Below are 16,378 nucleotides of genomic sequence, written 5' to 3' on the forward strand. Positions count from 1 at the left end.
ACCTCCTCACGATCTCTAGCCACTTCCAACTTCTTTCAACCCCTCTACTCACCACATTTCTTCAGTTCCTATAACCTTTGCAGTACCATCTACCAAGAAATCTCTTCCTTCTGCATCTTCTTCTTAGTAACTGTCACAATTGTAATTTCACTTTTTTGTTGTTGTTTAATTATTCTTTGATTAAAGATATGTATCCTCCCCTCAAATTAAAGTTCCTTGAGTTCAGGGTCTTTGTTCATCATAGCACCTCCAGCACCCAGCACAACGACCTCTACAATGAGTATTCAACCATGATGTTCAACTACCTACTCAATGTCTCACCCTTAACACAGCCAAAACTGAAATACTTATTATCCCTAAAAATACTGCTCCATGTGCAGAGCTGACATATTGCACACTTCCAAGGAGTGCCATCCACAGAACATCTGTGTGAATGGTGCCCTGCCTCCTCCTCAGGGTGCCCTTGTTAGGGACCAAGAGCAGGCTGTCCTGAAATGGGCCACTTTGGCATTAAGATTATTTTGAGTTAAAAAAAAGCAATACAGGGGCACCTGGGTGACTCAGTCAGTTAAGCATCTGATTTCAGCTCAGGTCATGATCTCATGGTTTGTGGGTTTGAGTCCCCTCTCGGGCTCTGTGCTGGAAGCTCAAAATAAATAACATTTTTAAAAAATTAAAAAAAAAAAGCAATACAAACATAGCTGTTTCAGAAAAGACTCGTTAGCTACCCTATAACTGCCTAAAAGAATTGAGATATATGTAACTACATTACAATATGGTAGACAGGGAGGAAACCAGGAAGGCCTGTTTAAGTCTTCTCTTTGTCCCATTGTTTCTGAGTGGCCCAGCGAACATTTGTTTACCAAATGTTTTCTCTTTTTCCAAATATTTCCTGTTTTTCATGCTTCCTGAAGAATGCATCCCTTCTCTTTGAAGTCCAAGACCCTTACCCCCTTCACCTCAGTTCATAATGACATATATACCTCATTTTGTCTGTCTTTGGAATTTCCACGTCTGTATGGATTCCCTGTGTGTGCTATTAAATTTCATTTTTTCCTATTAATATGTCTCATGTCAAGTTGATTCTTGGTCTACCTAGAAGAGCCTTAAAAGGGCCAGGAATTCTTGCTTCCTTCACGTGGACTATGAATATGGTGGCCTCTGAAATTGTGCACTATTCTCCACTTCAGTTGATGGCAACTCTGTTCTTCCAATTGCTCAAGCCAAAAAGTTTAGAAGCGTCTTTGATTCATCTTTTATTCTTACACCTCAAATTCATGGTCTCAGGAAATTCTACAGGCTCCACTTTCAAAATCTATCAGTACCTGTCCCATTCTCCACGACTCCCACACTGGCTTCAACTACCTCACCTCCCACATTGATTATTGCAATAGACCTCATTGGTCTCCCTGCTTCTGCTCTTAGCCCCCTACAGTCTATTCTCAACCCAGTAGGCAAAAACTCTTTAAAACATAAATCAGAACAGGTCACTTCTCTGTTCAAAACCCGACAGCAGCTCATTTCTCCCCAGAATAAAAGCCAAAGTCTTTACAACAACCTTTCAGGTCCTACAATCATTGTAGCTAGCTATATGACTACACCCCTTACTTCAAGTCTGTTCGAATGCTACCTTATTAAAAGGAGCCTGTTGACCATTGTATTTAATTTGCCCCTCTCTAGACCCCCTTATAATGCTATTTTTTCTCTATTTACACCCTTGTCACCATCTAGCATATTCATTTATTACATTCATTGTTTATTGTCTTCCTCCTATTAGGATATAAGCTCCCCAAGAACAACATTTATCCATTAAAACCTGCCCATATGTCTAAAACAATGTCTGGCACATTTTAGGTTCAATAGTAAATGAGTAACCTCAGTGCCTAAGCAATTAGAGATTAGTGAATATTAATACAGGAACAAGCATGACACGTATGTTGACACTAGTGGTAAGATTTTCTCTCCATAACACTTATTTATTAACATACAACTATGTGGAACTATACAGCAGGATGAGTTTTGCACAAGATTTGCTGTCAAGGCTTGGGTGATTCCTAGCCTATTACCACTTCCTATCTGTGTGACTCTACAAAATTCTCTTTATCCACCTGTAAAATAGGGATAAAACACCTGCCTTATTGACCTCACAGGACTGTTGAAGAGATGAATACAAATGGTTCTACAAGCTGTGATAAGCTAGACAACCAGTTATTTAGGTGGATCAAGATTTGAAACGTTCAATAACATTGATTGTCATCATACTATTCATCTCCTGAGAGTTCTATGCTCTCTCTACTGCCAGTCAGATTTTAACCTTTACTTTCACCAGTGCTGACAGTGAGGAATCTCTGAGCTCCCTTACCCTGTTCAGGTTAATTATCCTCTCTTCCTTTCCATTTTAGGGAAATGGGCAGCAGGTGCTGAGTTTCCTGCTCCATGATCTCTGCTGACTCAGGCTGCTTCTTCATTTCCCTAGGGAGGAAAAAAAAAAGTAAGAACACAATGTGTGAACACTGGCATAGCTTTATCACAGCTTAGGTGGAGAGGATGATGTCTCTTCTGAAGGGACAGGATTAAGCCTCTTCTACCAGGTGGGGGAGGGGTGAAGACAGGCGGTTTTGCCAACTGAGAGACCTGGGACAAATCCCTTCAATCTTACAAGGAAAAAGCCATCAGCATAGTTATCACAGTGCCCTTTGGACTTCACAAAAGTTATTTGAAAATCAGAAGTAGGAGGAGGCCACAGACCGTGGAAGTTTTTTGAGGCTTTTGGTGTATTTAAAAGTGGAAAAAATATGCCAAAACAGGCCTCAGAAATTGCTATTTTTCAAAAGTCTGGATTAAATAATCCCTTTCATCAGATGGAAAACACCCTGTAACCTATAACCAAAAAAAAAAAAAAAAAGAAAAGAAAAAAAGAAAAAAAAGTAGTAATTCATAGTACACTACAAGGAATGGATTCCTTAAGACATGTAAGCTTAAGTTCTACAATGAAAACTTTCAGTCATGTTTGCGACTCTGTGAATTTGCATTAAAGATAATGTCAAAAGTTTATGTGTAAGGTCCTCCTCAGAACAGGTTTGATCCTGTTTATGAAAAAGCTAAAGACGGTACAAATTAGCACACCTTCCTAACCCTATGTTTAATTAATGGCACATCCTTGTTTTGAATTACTTAAATGTATTATTATTTTACCACTTACGTGTTTGTCATTTTCGAGTAAACTGTAGAAGCCTCAGGAAAGAGACCGAAATACAGAAAAAAAAAAAATCAGCTAACAGGATTTCATCTGGCCTCAGCTGGTCCAATGCATGAGCCCTTTGGTGTAACAAAAGCTTACAAATTGTTTGAGGAGGCACTGTACTGTGGGACAACCCTGGCAGCCCTGGACATCTGGCAACCATATGATATCCTTGGACTTCGACTTCTGAATGAAAATATAAGTAAGTGAAGGTAAAGTTCTGCTTCAACTCACATCCTCTTGGTCACTATTAAATAAAAAACTCCAACAAGAAACCTAAGTCATCTGGAAAGTATAAAGAGCTCCGGAAAATTATTTTCAACAATTCACCACCACTAAAACTGGAAGCGCATTTTGTTTCACTTATTGTAAATAATTTACTCTTTCCACGGACGAAGAGTCCAAGGTGCCCAAAGGGGATAGAGAGCAGGCAGAGGTCCAGGTGTCCGGATTGTCACACTTCCGGGTGGCAAGCGGAAACGAAAAGTAGCCTAGGGAGGGAATCTTTTCTACTTTTGAAGAGATAGTTGGGAAGAGCAAAAGCGACAGCTCCTCGTTAGTATAGTGGTTAGTATCCCCGCCTGTCACGCGGGAGACCGGGGTTCAATTCCCCGACGGGGAGGCCGGTAAGTTTTATTAATCCAACTGCTCAACTATGAGGTGCAAACCTGCTGATATATGCAATACATAATATCCTCTGTAAGCGCATCTTTTAAAAATGGTACTTTTAAGCTTAACACTCACGGTGAAATAAAACCATACCCTGAGAGCAATGCTTTATACAACTGGCGCTAGCTACCAGGGGCTAGCTGGCAAAGACGTGCGCTTGCGCAGAAACGCCCGACAAATTCCAACTGGAGGTCACGAACTCCGCGCGCTCAACCCGGGGAGGAGGGGAGAGGGAAGGCGGAGTTCCGCGCCTAAAGGGGCGGGTAAGAACGGAAATTGCTTGCTATAGAAGAGGAAGGAACAGTTTCCCTTGACCCTGGGGGCTCGACTGAAAGGGAAACTCCGTTCTCCCGCTTCCTTTGGTTCCTCCCCAAGTTAGGTAGAGGATTAGCGGTCAGTAAAATTTGGGTGCCAAAAGGATCAGTCTCCAGTTCCAATCTGTACTGGGTGGAGGGGCAAGGAGAGACGTGAAGAAAAAAAAATGCGTCCGGGAGAAGCGCCATGATACTTGAGTCCTAAGAAACTGCGCGAGCCACAGCCCAGCAGGACCTCGTGGCGCAACGGTAGCGCGTCTGACTCCAGATCAGAAGGCTGCGTGTTCGAATCACGTCGGGGTCATGAGGCTTTTACTCTTTTAAGCCACTAACCTCTAGAGACAGGATTATTCCCGCCATTTTTTAAAAATGCCTTTAATTTTAAGATTAAATCTTCCTCCTTCAAATGTTACCCTAGTAATCCTTAGTCTGCGAAAAGACAAATCTGTCTTTATATTATAGAGCCTTAAGGCTAGTGGCTTTGTACTGTTTTGCTCTGTAAAGTGAGTTTTCTGTCATTTAATGTGCATGATACATAGAAATATATGTATGGACCATTACTACTGTGCATTAGTGGGTGTATCAGCCCAACGGCCTTCACAAGAAATGAACAAGCCATTTTTTCCCAAAACGGTATTAGACCCTTTGCCTTTCGAAAGCAAGTACAATAGAGTAAAATTTTCTAACTTTGAATATCATGGCAGTTTATATGTCTTAGCCTGTGTGCCAATAAACAATCTTACGACGTGTGATTAGTAGCCTACTATTACAAACTGGCACACGCAGGAATAGGGACCTGCCAAGGGTCACCAAAGTTTCCAGACAAGACTGGCTGCAGGGCTGTTTTCTTCTGAGATCTGTTCTTGGCTTATAGATGGCCACCTTCTCACTGTGTCCTCAATGATCATACCTCTGCATGTGCACACCTCTGATGATGTCTATGTGTTCAAGTTTTCTTTTATAAGTAAACTAGTCAGTTTGGATTAGGGCCTGCTCTAATGGCCTCGTTTTAGCTTAATTACCTGTTAACAGTCCTTGTCTCCAAATATCGTCACATTTTGAGGTACTGGGGGTTAGGGCTTCAACATATGAATTTTGAAGGTATACAATTCAGTCCATAATAGAAGTTATGTTCCCTCTCCCCCAGCAACCTTTGCATACATATCATATATCTGTAACAATACTTGCTTGATCTTAGCTTGGATCAAGCATGTTATCTTATTTGTACAAAATCATACTCTTGAAAGGTGAACGTGTAATGTTACCTGCTAATCATTTTGTTATGGCAGCCCTAGCAAACTGATACAGCTTCTTTGGAGTACTGCTAGTTCTCTAGTATGGCTGGAGAGAAAGAGACAGAAAGCTATAGAGGTAAACAGGAGTCAGATCACTCAGAACCTTCTAATTTAGATTTTATTCTGAGGGCAATGCAAAGCTATTATTCAAGACTGTGACCAGCTCTGGTTTTACAAAGAGTGAAAAAAAAACCAAAAAGGTGGCTTAGAGCTGTTATTTCCAGACAGTTTCCTATGAATAAGTTAGAAATGCAAATATTCTGGCCCCACCCCATACCTACAGATTCAGAAAAATCCGGGGACAGGGCCTAGCATTTAACCACCAGTGTTCACCAGGCCTTCCAGGCCTTCTGATCCCACCTAAAGTTTAAGAACCACTGGCCTATACAGCAAGGCCAGAATGGAGGTCCCACTTACCTCACAGAGTTGTTAAGAGAATCAAAGCACAGCATAGGGAATATGGTCAGCAATATTACAACAGCATTGTATGGTGACAGATGGTAGCTACATTTGTGGTGAGCATAGCATAAGGTATAAGAGAAGTTGAGTCACTGTGTTGTACGCCTGAAACTAATGTAACACTGTGTGTCACCTATACTCAAAAATATTTTTAAAAATAATCAAATAAGATAAAATACAGAAAAATGTTGTAAAGCAGTACATACACGTCATTATTTATACTGCTACAGCTCTAAAGCAGTCACTTCACAGGTTCCAGCTTCTTTCCAAGTTTGGACGTCTGTACTTTCTTAGAATAGCCCATTTGCTAACTTGCTATAACCTTGAAACAACTTAAAATCCAACGCTTTATTTTTTAATTTAAATTTTTAGTTAGTTAACATACAGTGCAATATTGGTTTCAGGAGTAGAATTTAGTTATTCATCACTTATGACACCCAGTGCTCACCACAAGAAGTGCCCTCCTTAATACCCATCACCCATCTAGCCCATCCCCCACCCACCTCCCTCCATCAACCCTCAGTTTGTTCTCTATCATTAATAGTCTCTTGCGGTTTGTTTAGCTTTCTTCTCTTTTCCCCCTCCTTCCCATATACTCATCTGTTTTGTTTCTTAAATTCCACATATGAGTGACATCATATGGTATTTGTCTTTCTCTTATTTTGCTTAGCATAATATATTCTAGCTCCACCCAGTCATTGCCAATGGCAGATTTCATTCTTTTGATCACCGAGTAATATTCCATTGTAAATATATAAACCACCTCTTTGTATATACACCACCGATATTTGGGCTCTCTCCATAGTTTGGCTATTGTTGACAATGCTGCTATAAATATCAGGGTACACATACCCCTTCAAATCTGTATTTTTATATCCTTTGGGTATAGAGCGAATAGTGCAATTGCTGGATCATAAGGTGGTTCTATTTTTAGTTTTTTGAGGAACTTCCATACTGTTTTCCAGAGTGGCTGCACCAGTTTGCATTCCCACCAACAGTGCAAGAGGGTTTCCCTTTCTCTGCATCCTCGCCAACACCTGTTGTTTCTTGTGTTAATTTTAGCAATTCTGACAGGTGTGAGGTGGTATCTCATTGTGATTTTGATCTGTATTTCCTTGATGATGAGTGATGTTGAGCATCTTTTATGTGTCCGTTAGCCATCTGGATGTCTTCTTTGGAAAAGTGTTTGTGTCTTCTGCCCATTTCTTAACTGGGTTGTTTTGTTTTTTGAGTGTTTGAATTTTGAGAAGTTCTTGTAGATTTTTGGATACTAATCCTTTATCAGATATGTCATTTGCAAATATCTTCTCCCATTCTGTAGGCTACCTTTAGTTTTGTTGATTATTTCCTTCAGTGTGCAGATTTTTTTCTTTTTTCTTTCTTTCTTTTTTTTTTTTTTTTTTTGGCAGAAGCTCTTTATCTTGATGAAGTCCCTGTAGTTCATGTTTTGCTTTTGTTTCCCTGCCTGCAGCAACATGTCTAGTAAGAAACTGCTCCTGCAAAGTTAAAAGAGGTCGCTGCCTGTGTTCTCCTCTAGGATTTTTGATGGTTTCCTTTCTCACATTTAGGTCTTTATCCATTTTACATTTATTTTTGTGTATGGTATAAGAAAGTAGTCCAGTTGCAATCTTCTGCATGTTGTGTCCCGTTTCCCAACACCATTTGTTGAAGAGACTGGTCTTTTTTTCCATTGGAAGTCTTCCCTGCTTTGTCAAAGATTAGTTGACCATGTAGTTGAACACTTCATTTTAACTTCTACAACCATTATATAGGAATGATGCAGGAAAGAAGCTCTGAAATACAGATCCATATTTGAATTCCCACTTAATAGACCTGTGATTTTGTTCTGTTTCACTAGAAATGTTCCAGTCGTTTATCCTTCCAAATGAATTTATCCACTGGCATAGAATGCTCTGAGCATTTATTTCACCTGTTTAATAAGTTACATTTCTCTTTTGAGATTTTTTTTTTTTTTCCTAGAGAGAATGTGAGCAGGGGAAAGTAGCAGAGGGGGTCGGGGTGAGAATCTCAAGCAGGCTCCACCGTCAGCATGGAGCCTGACACAAGGCTTGATCTCATGACCCTGAGACCATGACCTGAGCTGAAATCAAGAGTCTGATGCTCAACCGACTGAGCCACCCAGGCCCCCCGAGACTGTTTTTAATCAGTTTCCTAAGACTCATGTACTCTAGATGAACTGATAAAATGGAGCCTTTGGAAATACAAAACTGAAAGACTCTGAATTCTGATAAGCCAAGGGATTTTCCAATTTCTCAAACTAATTCAAAAAGAAAAGTAGTTATGTTTATAAAATCATGTGTTCATTGTGGAAATCTTGAGAAACACAGAAAAAATAAGAAAGAAAATAAAAATCATTTGTGCCCCAACACCTAGATGAAATTACCACAAACATTTTGGTCCAGGGGCGCCTGGGTGGCTTGGTCAGTTAAGCATCTAACTCTTGGTTTCAGCTCAGGTGGCTCAATCAGTTACAAATCTGACTCTTGGTTTTGGCTCAGGTCATGATCTTGTGGCTGGTGAGTTCACACCCTGCATTGGGCGCTGCACTGACAGCGCAGAGCCTGCTTGGGATTCTTTGTCTCTCTGCCCCTCCCCTGTGCGTGTGCTCTATCTCTCTCTCTCAAAAATAAATAAACATTGGGGCGCCTGGGTGGCGCAGTCGGTTAAGCGTCCGACTTCAGCCAGGTCACGATCTCGCGGTCCGTGAGTTTGAGCCCCGCGTCGGGCTCTGGGCTGATGGCTCGGAGCCTGGAGCCTGTTTCCGATTCTGTGTCTCCCTCTCTCTCTGCCCCTCCCCCGTTCATGCTCTGTCTCTCTCTGTCCCAAAAATAAATAAAAAACGTTGAAAAAAAAATAAATAAACATTAAAAACAATTTTGGTCTAGGGGTGCCTGGGTGGCTCAGTTGGTTAAGTGTCTGACTTCAGCTCAGGTCATGATCTCACAGTTTGCAAGTTCGAGCCCTGCATCGGGTTCTGTGCTGACAGCTCAGAGCCTGGAGCCTGCTTCAGATTCTGTGTCTCTCCCTCTCTCTGCCCCTCCCCCATGCTCTCTCTCTCTCTTTCTCTCTCAAAAGTAAATATTAAAAAAATTTTTTTTGGTCTATGTTCATTTAGGTTTTTTTCTATGTGTATATTTTTAAATATACACATATCCCTACACACTTCAGTTTTTACAGAACTGAGATCTTACTCTGATATGGTTCTCTACTTTTTTCTACTGTGAACATCCTCGTATATATTTTTTTAATGTTTTTATTTTTACTTTTGAGAGAGAGAGAGAGACAGAGCATGAGCAGGGAGGCACAGAGAGAGAGGGAGACACAGGATCCAAAGCAGGCTCCAGGCTCTGAGCTGTCAGCACAGAGCCTGATGCAGGGCTCAAACTCACAAACCATGAGATTGTGACCTGAACCAAAGTCAGACATTCAACTGACTGAGCCACCCAGGCACCCCATCCTCTCATATTATTAAAAAAAAGTCAATAATGTTTGTCATCTGCTTTGAGGGTGACACTTTAAATTCAGAACCAAGCAAAACAAGATAATGAAGAACAAAAAAGTCAGCTCTATGTTAATAACATTAAGAAGTTCAAAATGGGAAATGAAGGCAGTTAGTTATGCAAGTGATTTATGAAAAAATCATAAGTTTCAGAACAGTTTTCTGACAAAGTAATTCCATTGATTTATTTTTTAAGCTGTGGCGTCACATGGGAATATATTTCCTGTTTCCGTAGGTTTTGGGTATCAATGCTATAATTTTAAAGATTTTTTGTAATCTATACCAAGATAAATAAATAAATAAATAAATAAATAAACCTAATACCAATTTCAACAGAAAATATAATATAAAAAATTTTTATATTGTATGAATAAAACAAAATAAAATGCCAAGTCTTTTTTTTTTTCCCCAATTAAGAAATTTCACAGGGCAGTACAGCATGTGACTCTTGATCTCAGAGTTGTGAGTTCAAGCCCCATGGTGGTCATGGAGCCTATTTAAAATTAAAAAAAAAAAAAGTAACAAATTTCACAGATGATGACTCAACAAATCAAGTCCTTGAGCAGGAGAGAAGGATGAGATCCAGAGTACAAGTGACAGAGTTCTCTCTGATAGTTCTCTCTTCCATTGAAACACGAAAAATGCATTTGTATGGAACCACAAAGACCCCGAATAGCCAAAGCAATCTTGAAAAAGAAAACCAAAGCAGGAGGCATCACAATCCCAGACCTCAAGCTATACTACAAAGCTGTAATCATCAAGACAGTATGGTACTGGCACAAGAACAGACACTCAGATCAATGGAACAGAATAGAGAACCCAGAAATGGACCCACAAATGTATGGCCAACTAATCTTTGACAAAGCAGGAAAGAATATCCAATAGAATGAAGACAGTCTCTTCAGCAAATGGTGCTGGGAAAACTGGACAGCAACATGCAGAAGAATGAACCTGGACCACTTTCTTACACCATACACAAAAATAAACTCAAAATGGAAAAGACCTAAATGTAAGACAGGAAGCCATCAAAATCCTTGAGGAGAAAGCAGGCAAAAACCTCTTTGATCTTGGCCACAGCAACTTCTTACTCAACACATCTCCGGAGACAAGGGAAACAAAAGCAAAAATGAACTACTGGGACCTCATCAAAATAAAAAGTTTCTGCACAGCAAAGGAAACAATCAGCAAAACTAAAAGGCAACTGACATAATGGGAGAAGATATTTACAAATGACATATCAGATAAAGGGTTAGCATCCAAAATCTATACACAACTTCTCAAACTCAACACCCAAAAAACAAATAATCCAGTGAAGAAATGGGTAAAAGACATGAATAGACACTTCTCCAAGGAAGACATCCAGATGGCCAACCGACACATGAAAAAATGCTCAACATCAATCATCAGGGAAATACAAATCAAAAGCACAAGGAGATACCACCTTACACCTGTCAGACTGGCTAACATTAACAACGCAGGCAACAACAGATGTTGGCAAGGATGTGGAGAAAGAGGATCTCTTTTGTATTGTTGGTGGCAGTACAAGCTGGTGCAGCCACTCTGGAAAACAGTATGGAGGTTCCTCAAAAAACTAAAAATAAACTACCCTACAACCCAGCAATTGCACTACTAGGCATTTATCCATGGGATGCAGGTGTGCTGTTTCGAAGGGACACATGCACCCCCATGTTTATAGCAGCACTATGAACAATAATCAAAGTATGGAAAGAGCCCAGATGTCCGTCGATGGATGAATGGATAAAGATGTGGTATATATATACAATGGAGTATTACTTGCAATCAAAAAGAATGAAATCTTGCCATTTGCAACTACGTGGATGGAACTGGAGAGTTTTATGCTAAGTGGAATTAGTCAGTCAGAGAAAGACAAAAATCATATGACTTGACTCATATGAGGACTTTAAGAGACAAAACAGATGAACATAAGGGAAGGGAAACAAAAATAATATAAAAACAGGGAGGGGACAAAACAGAAGAGACTCATATATATAGAGAACAAACTGAGGGTTGCTTGGAGGGGTTGTGGGAGGGGGGATGGGCTAAATGGGTAAGGGGCATTAAGGAATCTACTCCTGAAATCATTGTTTCACTATAAGCTAACTAATTTGTATGTAAATTTTAAAAAATAAAAAAAGAAAATTAAAAAAAAGAAACAAGAAAAATGCAAGAGCAAATGGGTACAGATGTGACCTTCTGAAGTTGAGGCATTCCCTGTAGATGGTTTCTAGTTTCTCAAATATGATGCAAGTTCTCTGGCTGAAAATGAGGACAGGTGGGGGAAAGGATATGAGAGATGTGAGTAGAGAAGTCAAAGTATGAATGATTCATCCAGAGAATGAATAGTTTTGCCAGCCAGTTGAAGTGCTCCCATGAGGTATGAGGTCATAAATTAAAACCAGTCAGTCCTTTCGTATGATTTTTCTATAGCAATCTTTGCTACTTGGATGCAAGCAATGGAATGGAAAAGTTTGTTTCAGCAGGGCTTAGTCCAAGCAAGACTGGGTTTCTACTTTGAGGTTCCTCCAAGTGAGAAAGATAGAGACATTGGGGTAAGAGAGTTGAAAATGTTTGCAAAAGAGCAATTACAAGGATTGATCAAGGACTCTACGTTGGGTGAGTTGGAAGTATTGATGATGTCAGAAGCATATTAATAGACTTTAGTTTAAGTGTTGGGCTTAATGGATTGAGGGTGTTAATAGGTCAGTGAGAGTATATTAAATGAGCTGAGGGGAAAAGGCTAGTGATTGACAACTGGGATGCTTGAAATGGACAGTTAGAAGGTAAAAGAGTTATTGATGACACCGTTCAGAATATTACCACTTGGAGTGGATGGATGAAATAGAATAGAGGAACAAATTGTTGGAGATGAAGAGGTCAAAGATCTGAAAGGCCAAGTGCTAGGAGTGCCTGGCTGGCTCAGTTGGAAGAGCATGTGACTCTTGAGCTTGGGGTCATGAGTTTGAGCCCCATGTTGGATATAGAGATTACTTTAATAAATAAATAAACTTAAAATAAATAAAAATAAAAGGCCAAGTGCTGGTTGCATGGTCCATCTGTAAGAATGTTAAATTCACAGAGAATATAGACAGGGATGGTGGAGAAACCTAGAGCAAGGAAAAACAGCCTATAATATCTGAGGGAGAGTGGTCAGGTTGATAAATGATAAAGATGGTAAAGGGTGATTTAGTCAGGTGTATAAACTTCAAATGTTTTTGAAGGAGGAAAGAGGAGAAATAGTTTTGAAGTAGTCATTGGGAACAGAGAGGCCACCCAGGCTCTGTCCTCTTGGTCTTAAGATACATGGAGTATGAAGAAAAAAATAACTTCTACTTAGGAGCCCTACAGCAGAGTAAAAGCAAAAGCTACCTTCATCACTAAAAAATTAATAGTTCTGGGGATATACCTGATGTGTGTAGGACAATTCCAAGTCTGAATTTGACAAGTCATGACTTTGTGATGTAGAAAGGCAATCTCACTGTCTGATAGCTTACGATATCAACCATGTCTACTGACATGGTTGTAGAATCTGCAAGTAACCTCCAATTGATAGTGTCTAGAGATAAGAAAGAAGAGTTAATTAATGAAAGGGAATGAAAATTGTTTTTGCTCAAGGAATATTCATTTCAAGCATCTGGAATGTAGTGGGTTTTTTTGTTTGTTTGTTTGTTTAAAGATTGTTTCTTAAAGTAATCTCTATACCCAACGCTGGGCTTGAATTTACAGCCCTGAGATCAAGAGTCACATGCCCCCTAGAATGCAGTGCTTTGAGAATTACATTCTTTAATGTTGGCCTGTAAGGCATAGTATTGTGTCTATTTAAAACAACTTGATAACACAAACACCTTGCAGACTCAACAGGTGATTTTTTTGTGGGTTTTTTTTTGGTTTGTGGTTGCAAAGCAGGAAAAATTATTGTTTCCAAGGATTAAACTGCGTAGAAAATGGAAAAATATCTGGTGCAAGGACCCTATGAAAAAAGCCATTGCCCCATTCTCAGGTGGTTCTGTGACTTCAGCATTGTATTCTACTCACATAAAAATTTAGGTAGAATATTATCTTCAGGGATCAGTGATGCCTCCTTCTCTAAGGATCTATTTCAGGGACCAAGCTGCTCAGGTATCCTCAGACGACAGGGCAGCAGTCAGAGCCCAGAACTCTTCTATGTCCCACCCTGGTCACATCTTATATAGCCCTGGTAACTCTGACCCTTTTCAGGTACAGCAGCAAAACCTACCTCTTAAAAACTATTAGTACAGTCAGGCCAGAGCCAAATTTTTCCCCTAGCAAGTTAACAATATAGCAGGATAATTTGCTAATTCAATTAGGGTAGAATAGACCCATCATTGCTGAGATTATGCAGACTGGGACTGTCCCACGTGCATTAATTAATTTGTGGGGTTACCAGTCAGTGCAAACTCATGGTCCTTTGCCTCTCAGTTCAGTTCCACCTATGAAGATAAATGCAATTGCTTATGTGCCCAGGGAAGCCATGGGGAGAAAAATGAGATAACTTTCACAAAACATCCTAAAAATGTACACAATAAATTGCTAGTTAAAATGTTTTAATTTGTATTACTGAGCTTATTACTATTGCTTAAATATCTGTAAAAACTGAGTTTTAGAAAATAAATATAAAATTGCCCCTAGCTAAAGAATCCATCATTAAACAATGTCTCCTCAATTTGAGCAAAATAAAATGACTTAACTCACAGGGAACATTTTTAGTGAAGGCATTTTTAAAAAACTTACCCAAATTTAAACAACCATGCAGAAATCAGATAAACATTTAAAAAAATTTTTTAAGCAGCTTATAAAGCAGTCTGGAGGTCAGAATTCTAGGGAAATGATTCAGGTCAGTTTCTTTCTTGGAAGAAAGCATCTTGGAACATCTATATTCGTAAGAAACACAAGTATTTGTCATCAGTGGCATTTGCTTTCAGGAAGACATTTTAACTTCATGAAATTTGAGACTTTTTATATGGATCAGTGATATGGGTTTGATTAGGATTCCCGTGCTGATTATAGCTCACCAGGGTCCTCTGTGATTAAAATCTAGGTATGCACCATCTCCGTTATCTTAAGTTGCCCATTAAAGTATTCCTAGATGTTTCGCTTCGTCTTGCTGTATTATTTAACATTAGGTTTAAGTTATGGTAAGATACTTATGGGTATAAGGATCTAATCCAGAGATGCTCTCAACAAAAATGCAGTTGTGCCCCATCTGTTCAAAATTAAATAATTTATAAACGTCCCAACCTGTAGGCTAAGAAGCAAATAGAATATCTGACGATACAATTTTGTCACAAATTCGGGGGCATTTTAAAGTGCCCAGGAGTCAAGCTTTTGCTTTTCCTGGATTTCAGGAACAAAAGAAGCCTTCGCAAGCAGAGAGAGGGATTTAACTGCTTGCTCTCCCCTTCGCTCCCCACAGGTAAAACAGATCGAGGAAGAGGAGTGCCGAAGAGCACGCGTCGCTCCTTTTCTTTCCCTTCAGGGCGAGTGTATGGGGAAGGAAAGGCTGCGGTCATTCTTCTGTAAATCAGTGTCCTACGATTGAGAAAGGCCCAGCCCCTGGTCCTCGCAGCTGGCGTGAAACTCGGCCCCTTCGAAGGCGATCGACCCTAGAGAGGAATGGTTCTTCTCAAGCAGGGCGGGGGAAGGAAACCGCACACAGAAGAGTACTACTGGTCCCTTATCAGCGTCTTAGGGGAAGGGTGGAGAAAAGGGAAACAGAAACGGGCCAAGCCTCCAGGGCTCCCGCCCGAGCGGCTTTTAAACTGCGTTTCTACCACCTCTCGCACCGTGCCGTGGCTAATGGAACCCGCGCGAGGGCTCCCACCAATCACCGCTCGGCTTCCTCCCACCGCGGGCCAATGGCGGCGCGCGTTCTTGGGGCGTGGGCGAAACAAGCTGCTCTCTCCTCGCTTGTGTAGTGTGTGGGCTGGGGTTAGTGGGGGCTCTTATCTTAGCCGCACTTGGTCCGCACTTGGGCTCGGTGGGCTTTTGTGTCCGGCTTTTGCTTTGCTTTGTGTGTGGGAGTTTTTGCTTTGCTCTGCGGCGCTCCTCCCGGGCGGGAACCGTGAGGCTCAGAGGCGACAGCGCGGTCCCCCCCGCCCCCGGGCAAGGAGCGAGCGCGCCGGCGTGAGCGGCGGGTGTGAAGGCTGCGGGGAAAGGGATTCGTCGCAGAGATGCCGGAGTTCCTGGAGGACCCCTCGGTCCTGACGAAAGAGAAGTTGAAGAGTGAGTTGGTCGCCAACAATGTGACGCTCCCGGTCGGGGAGCAGCGCAAAGACGTATACGTGCAGCTCTACCTGCAGCACCTCACGGCGCGCAACCGGCCGCCGCTCGCCGCGGGCGCCAACAGCAAGGGGCCTCCGGACTTCTCCAGCGACGAGGAGCGCGAGCCCACCCCAGTCCTCGGCTCCGGAGCCGCGGTCGCAGGCCGCAGCCGAGCCGCCGTCGGCAGGGTAAGGACGCCCGGCCGGGGCCACAAAGGCGGGCGATTGGCGGTTGTCGCCCTCCTCCCCCCACCTCCGCCGCCCGCGCGCGCTCGCCGCCCTCCCTCCTTGGCGCCCCCTCGGGCCTCCTCGGCGGCGGGGCTGCCCCAGCGCCCAACCGGGAGGCTGGCCTTTGGGTCTGCGGACGCAGGGTTCGGCTACTTTGCCTCCTTCGCCGCAGGCTTGCAAGCTCTGGAAGGGGAGGTCGCTGGAGGGGAGAATCGCGAAGTTGGGGTCGCGGGGCTCGCGGCTGTGTGTCTGGAAGGTGTGAAGTTGGCGTTTGCTCTTCTGTGACGGGGGTGATTGGTGCGCGCGGGTACCTTGGTGTTCCTTGACCGCCAACAAGACTGGTATTTCGACGG

General features: G+C 41.8%; 1 protein-coding gene and 2 non-coding genes across 7 annotated transcripts in view; all 3 read left to right on the forward strand.

The window, feature by feature from the left end:
- Positions 1 to 3,791: 3,791 nt before the first annotated feature.
- On the forward strand, positions 3,792 to 3,863 carry TRNAD-GUC. Its single transcript has one exon. It is a non-coding gene; the product is annotated as a tRNA-Asp (tRNA).
- Positions 3,864 to 4,456: 593 nt separating this feature from the next.
- Positions 4,457 to 4,528, forward strand: TRNAW-CCA. Its single transcript has one exon. It is a non-coding gene; the product is annotated as a tRNA-Trp (tRNA).
- A 10,909-nt stretch (positions 4,529 to 15,437) lies between these two features.
- The window catches only part of TMPO (thymopoietin), a 32,365-nt gene continuing 31,424 nt past the window's right edge, over positions 15,438 to 16,378 (forward strand). Inside the window, exon 1 of one of the 5 annotated variants that reach the window (XM_030323457.1) lies at positions 15,438 to 15,986. In XM_030323457.1, coding sequence (XP_030179317.1) covers positions 15,708 to 15,986 — 279 coding nt within the window. In that variant the 5' untranslated portion in view covers positions 15,438 to 15,707. The remainder of the gene's footprint in view (positions 15,987 to 16,378) is intronic. The other 4 variants (XM_030323458.2, XM_030323459.1, XM_030323462.1 and 1 more) reach the window with 4 other exon arrangements.

The sequence above is a fragment of the Lynx canadensis genome, chromosome B4, assembly GCF_007474595.2.
Source record: "Lynx canadensis isolate LIC74 chromosome B4, mLynCan4.pri.v2, whole genome shotgun sequence".
NCBI classification, from domain to species: Eukaryota; Metazoa; Chordata; class Mammalia; order Carnivora; family Felidae; genus Lynx; species Lynx canadensis.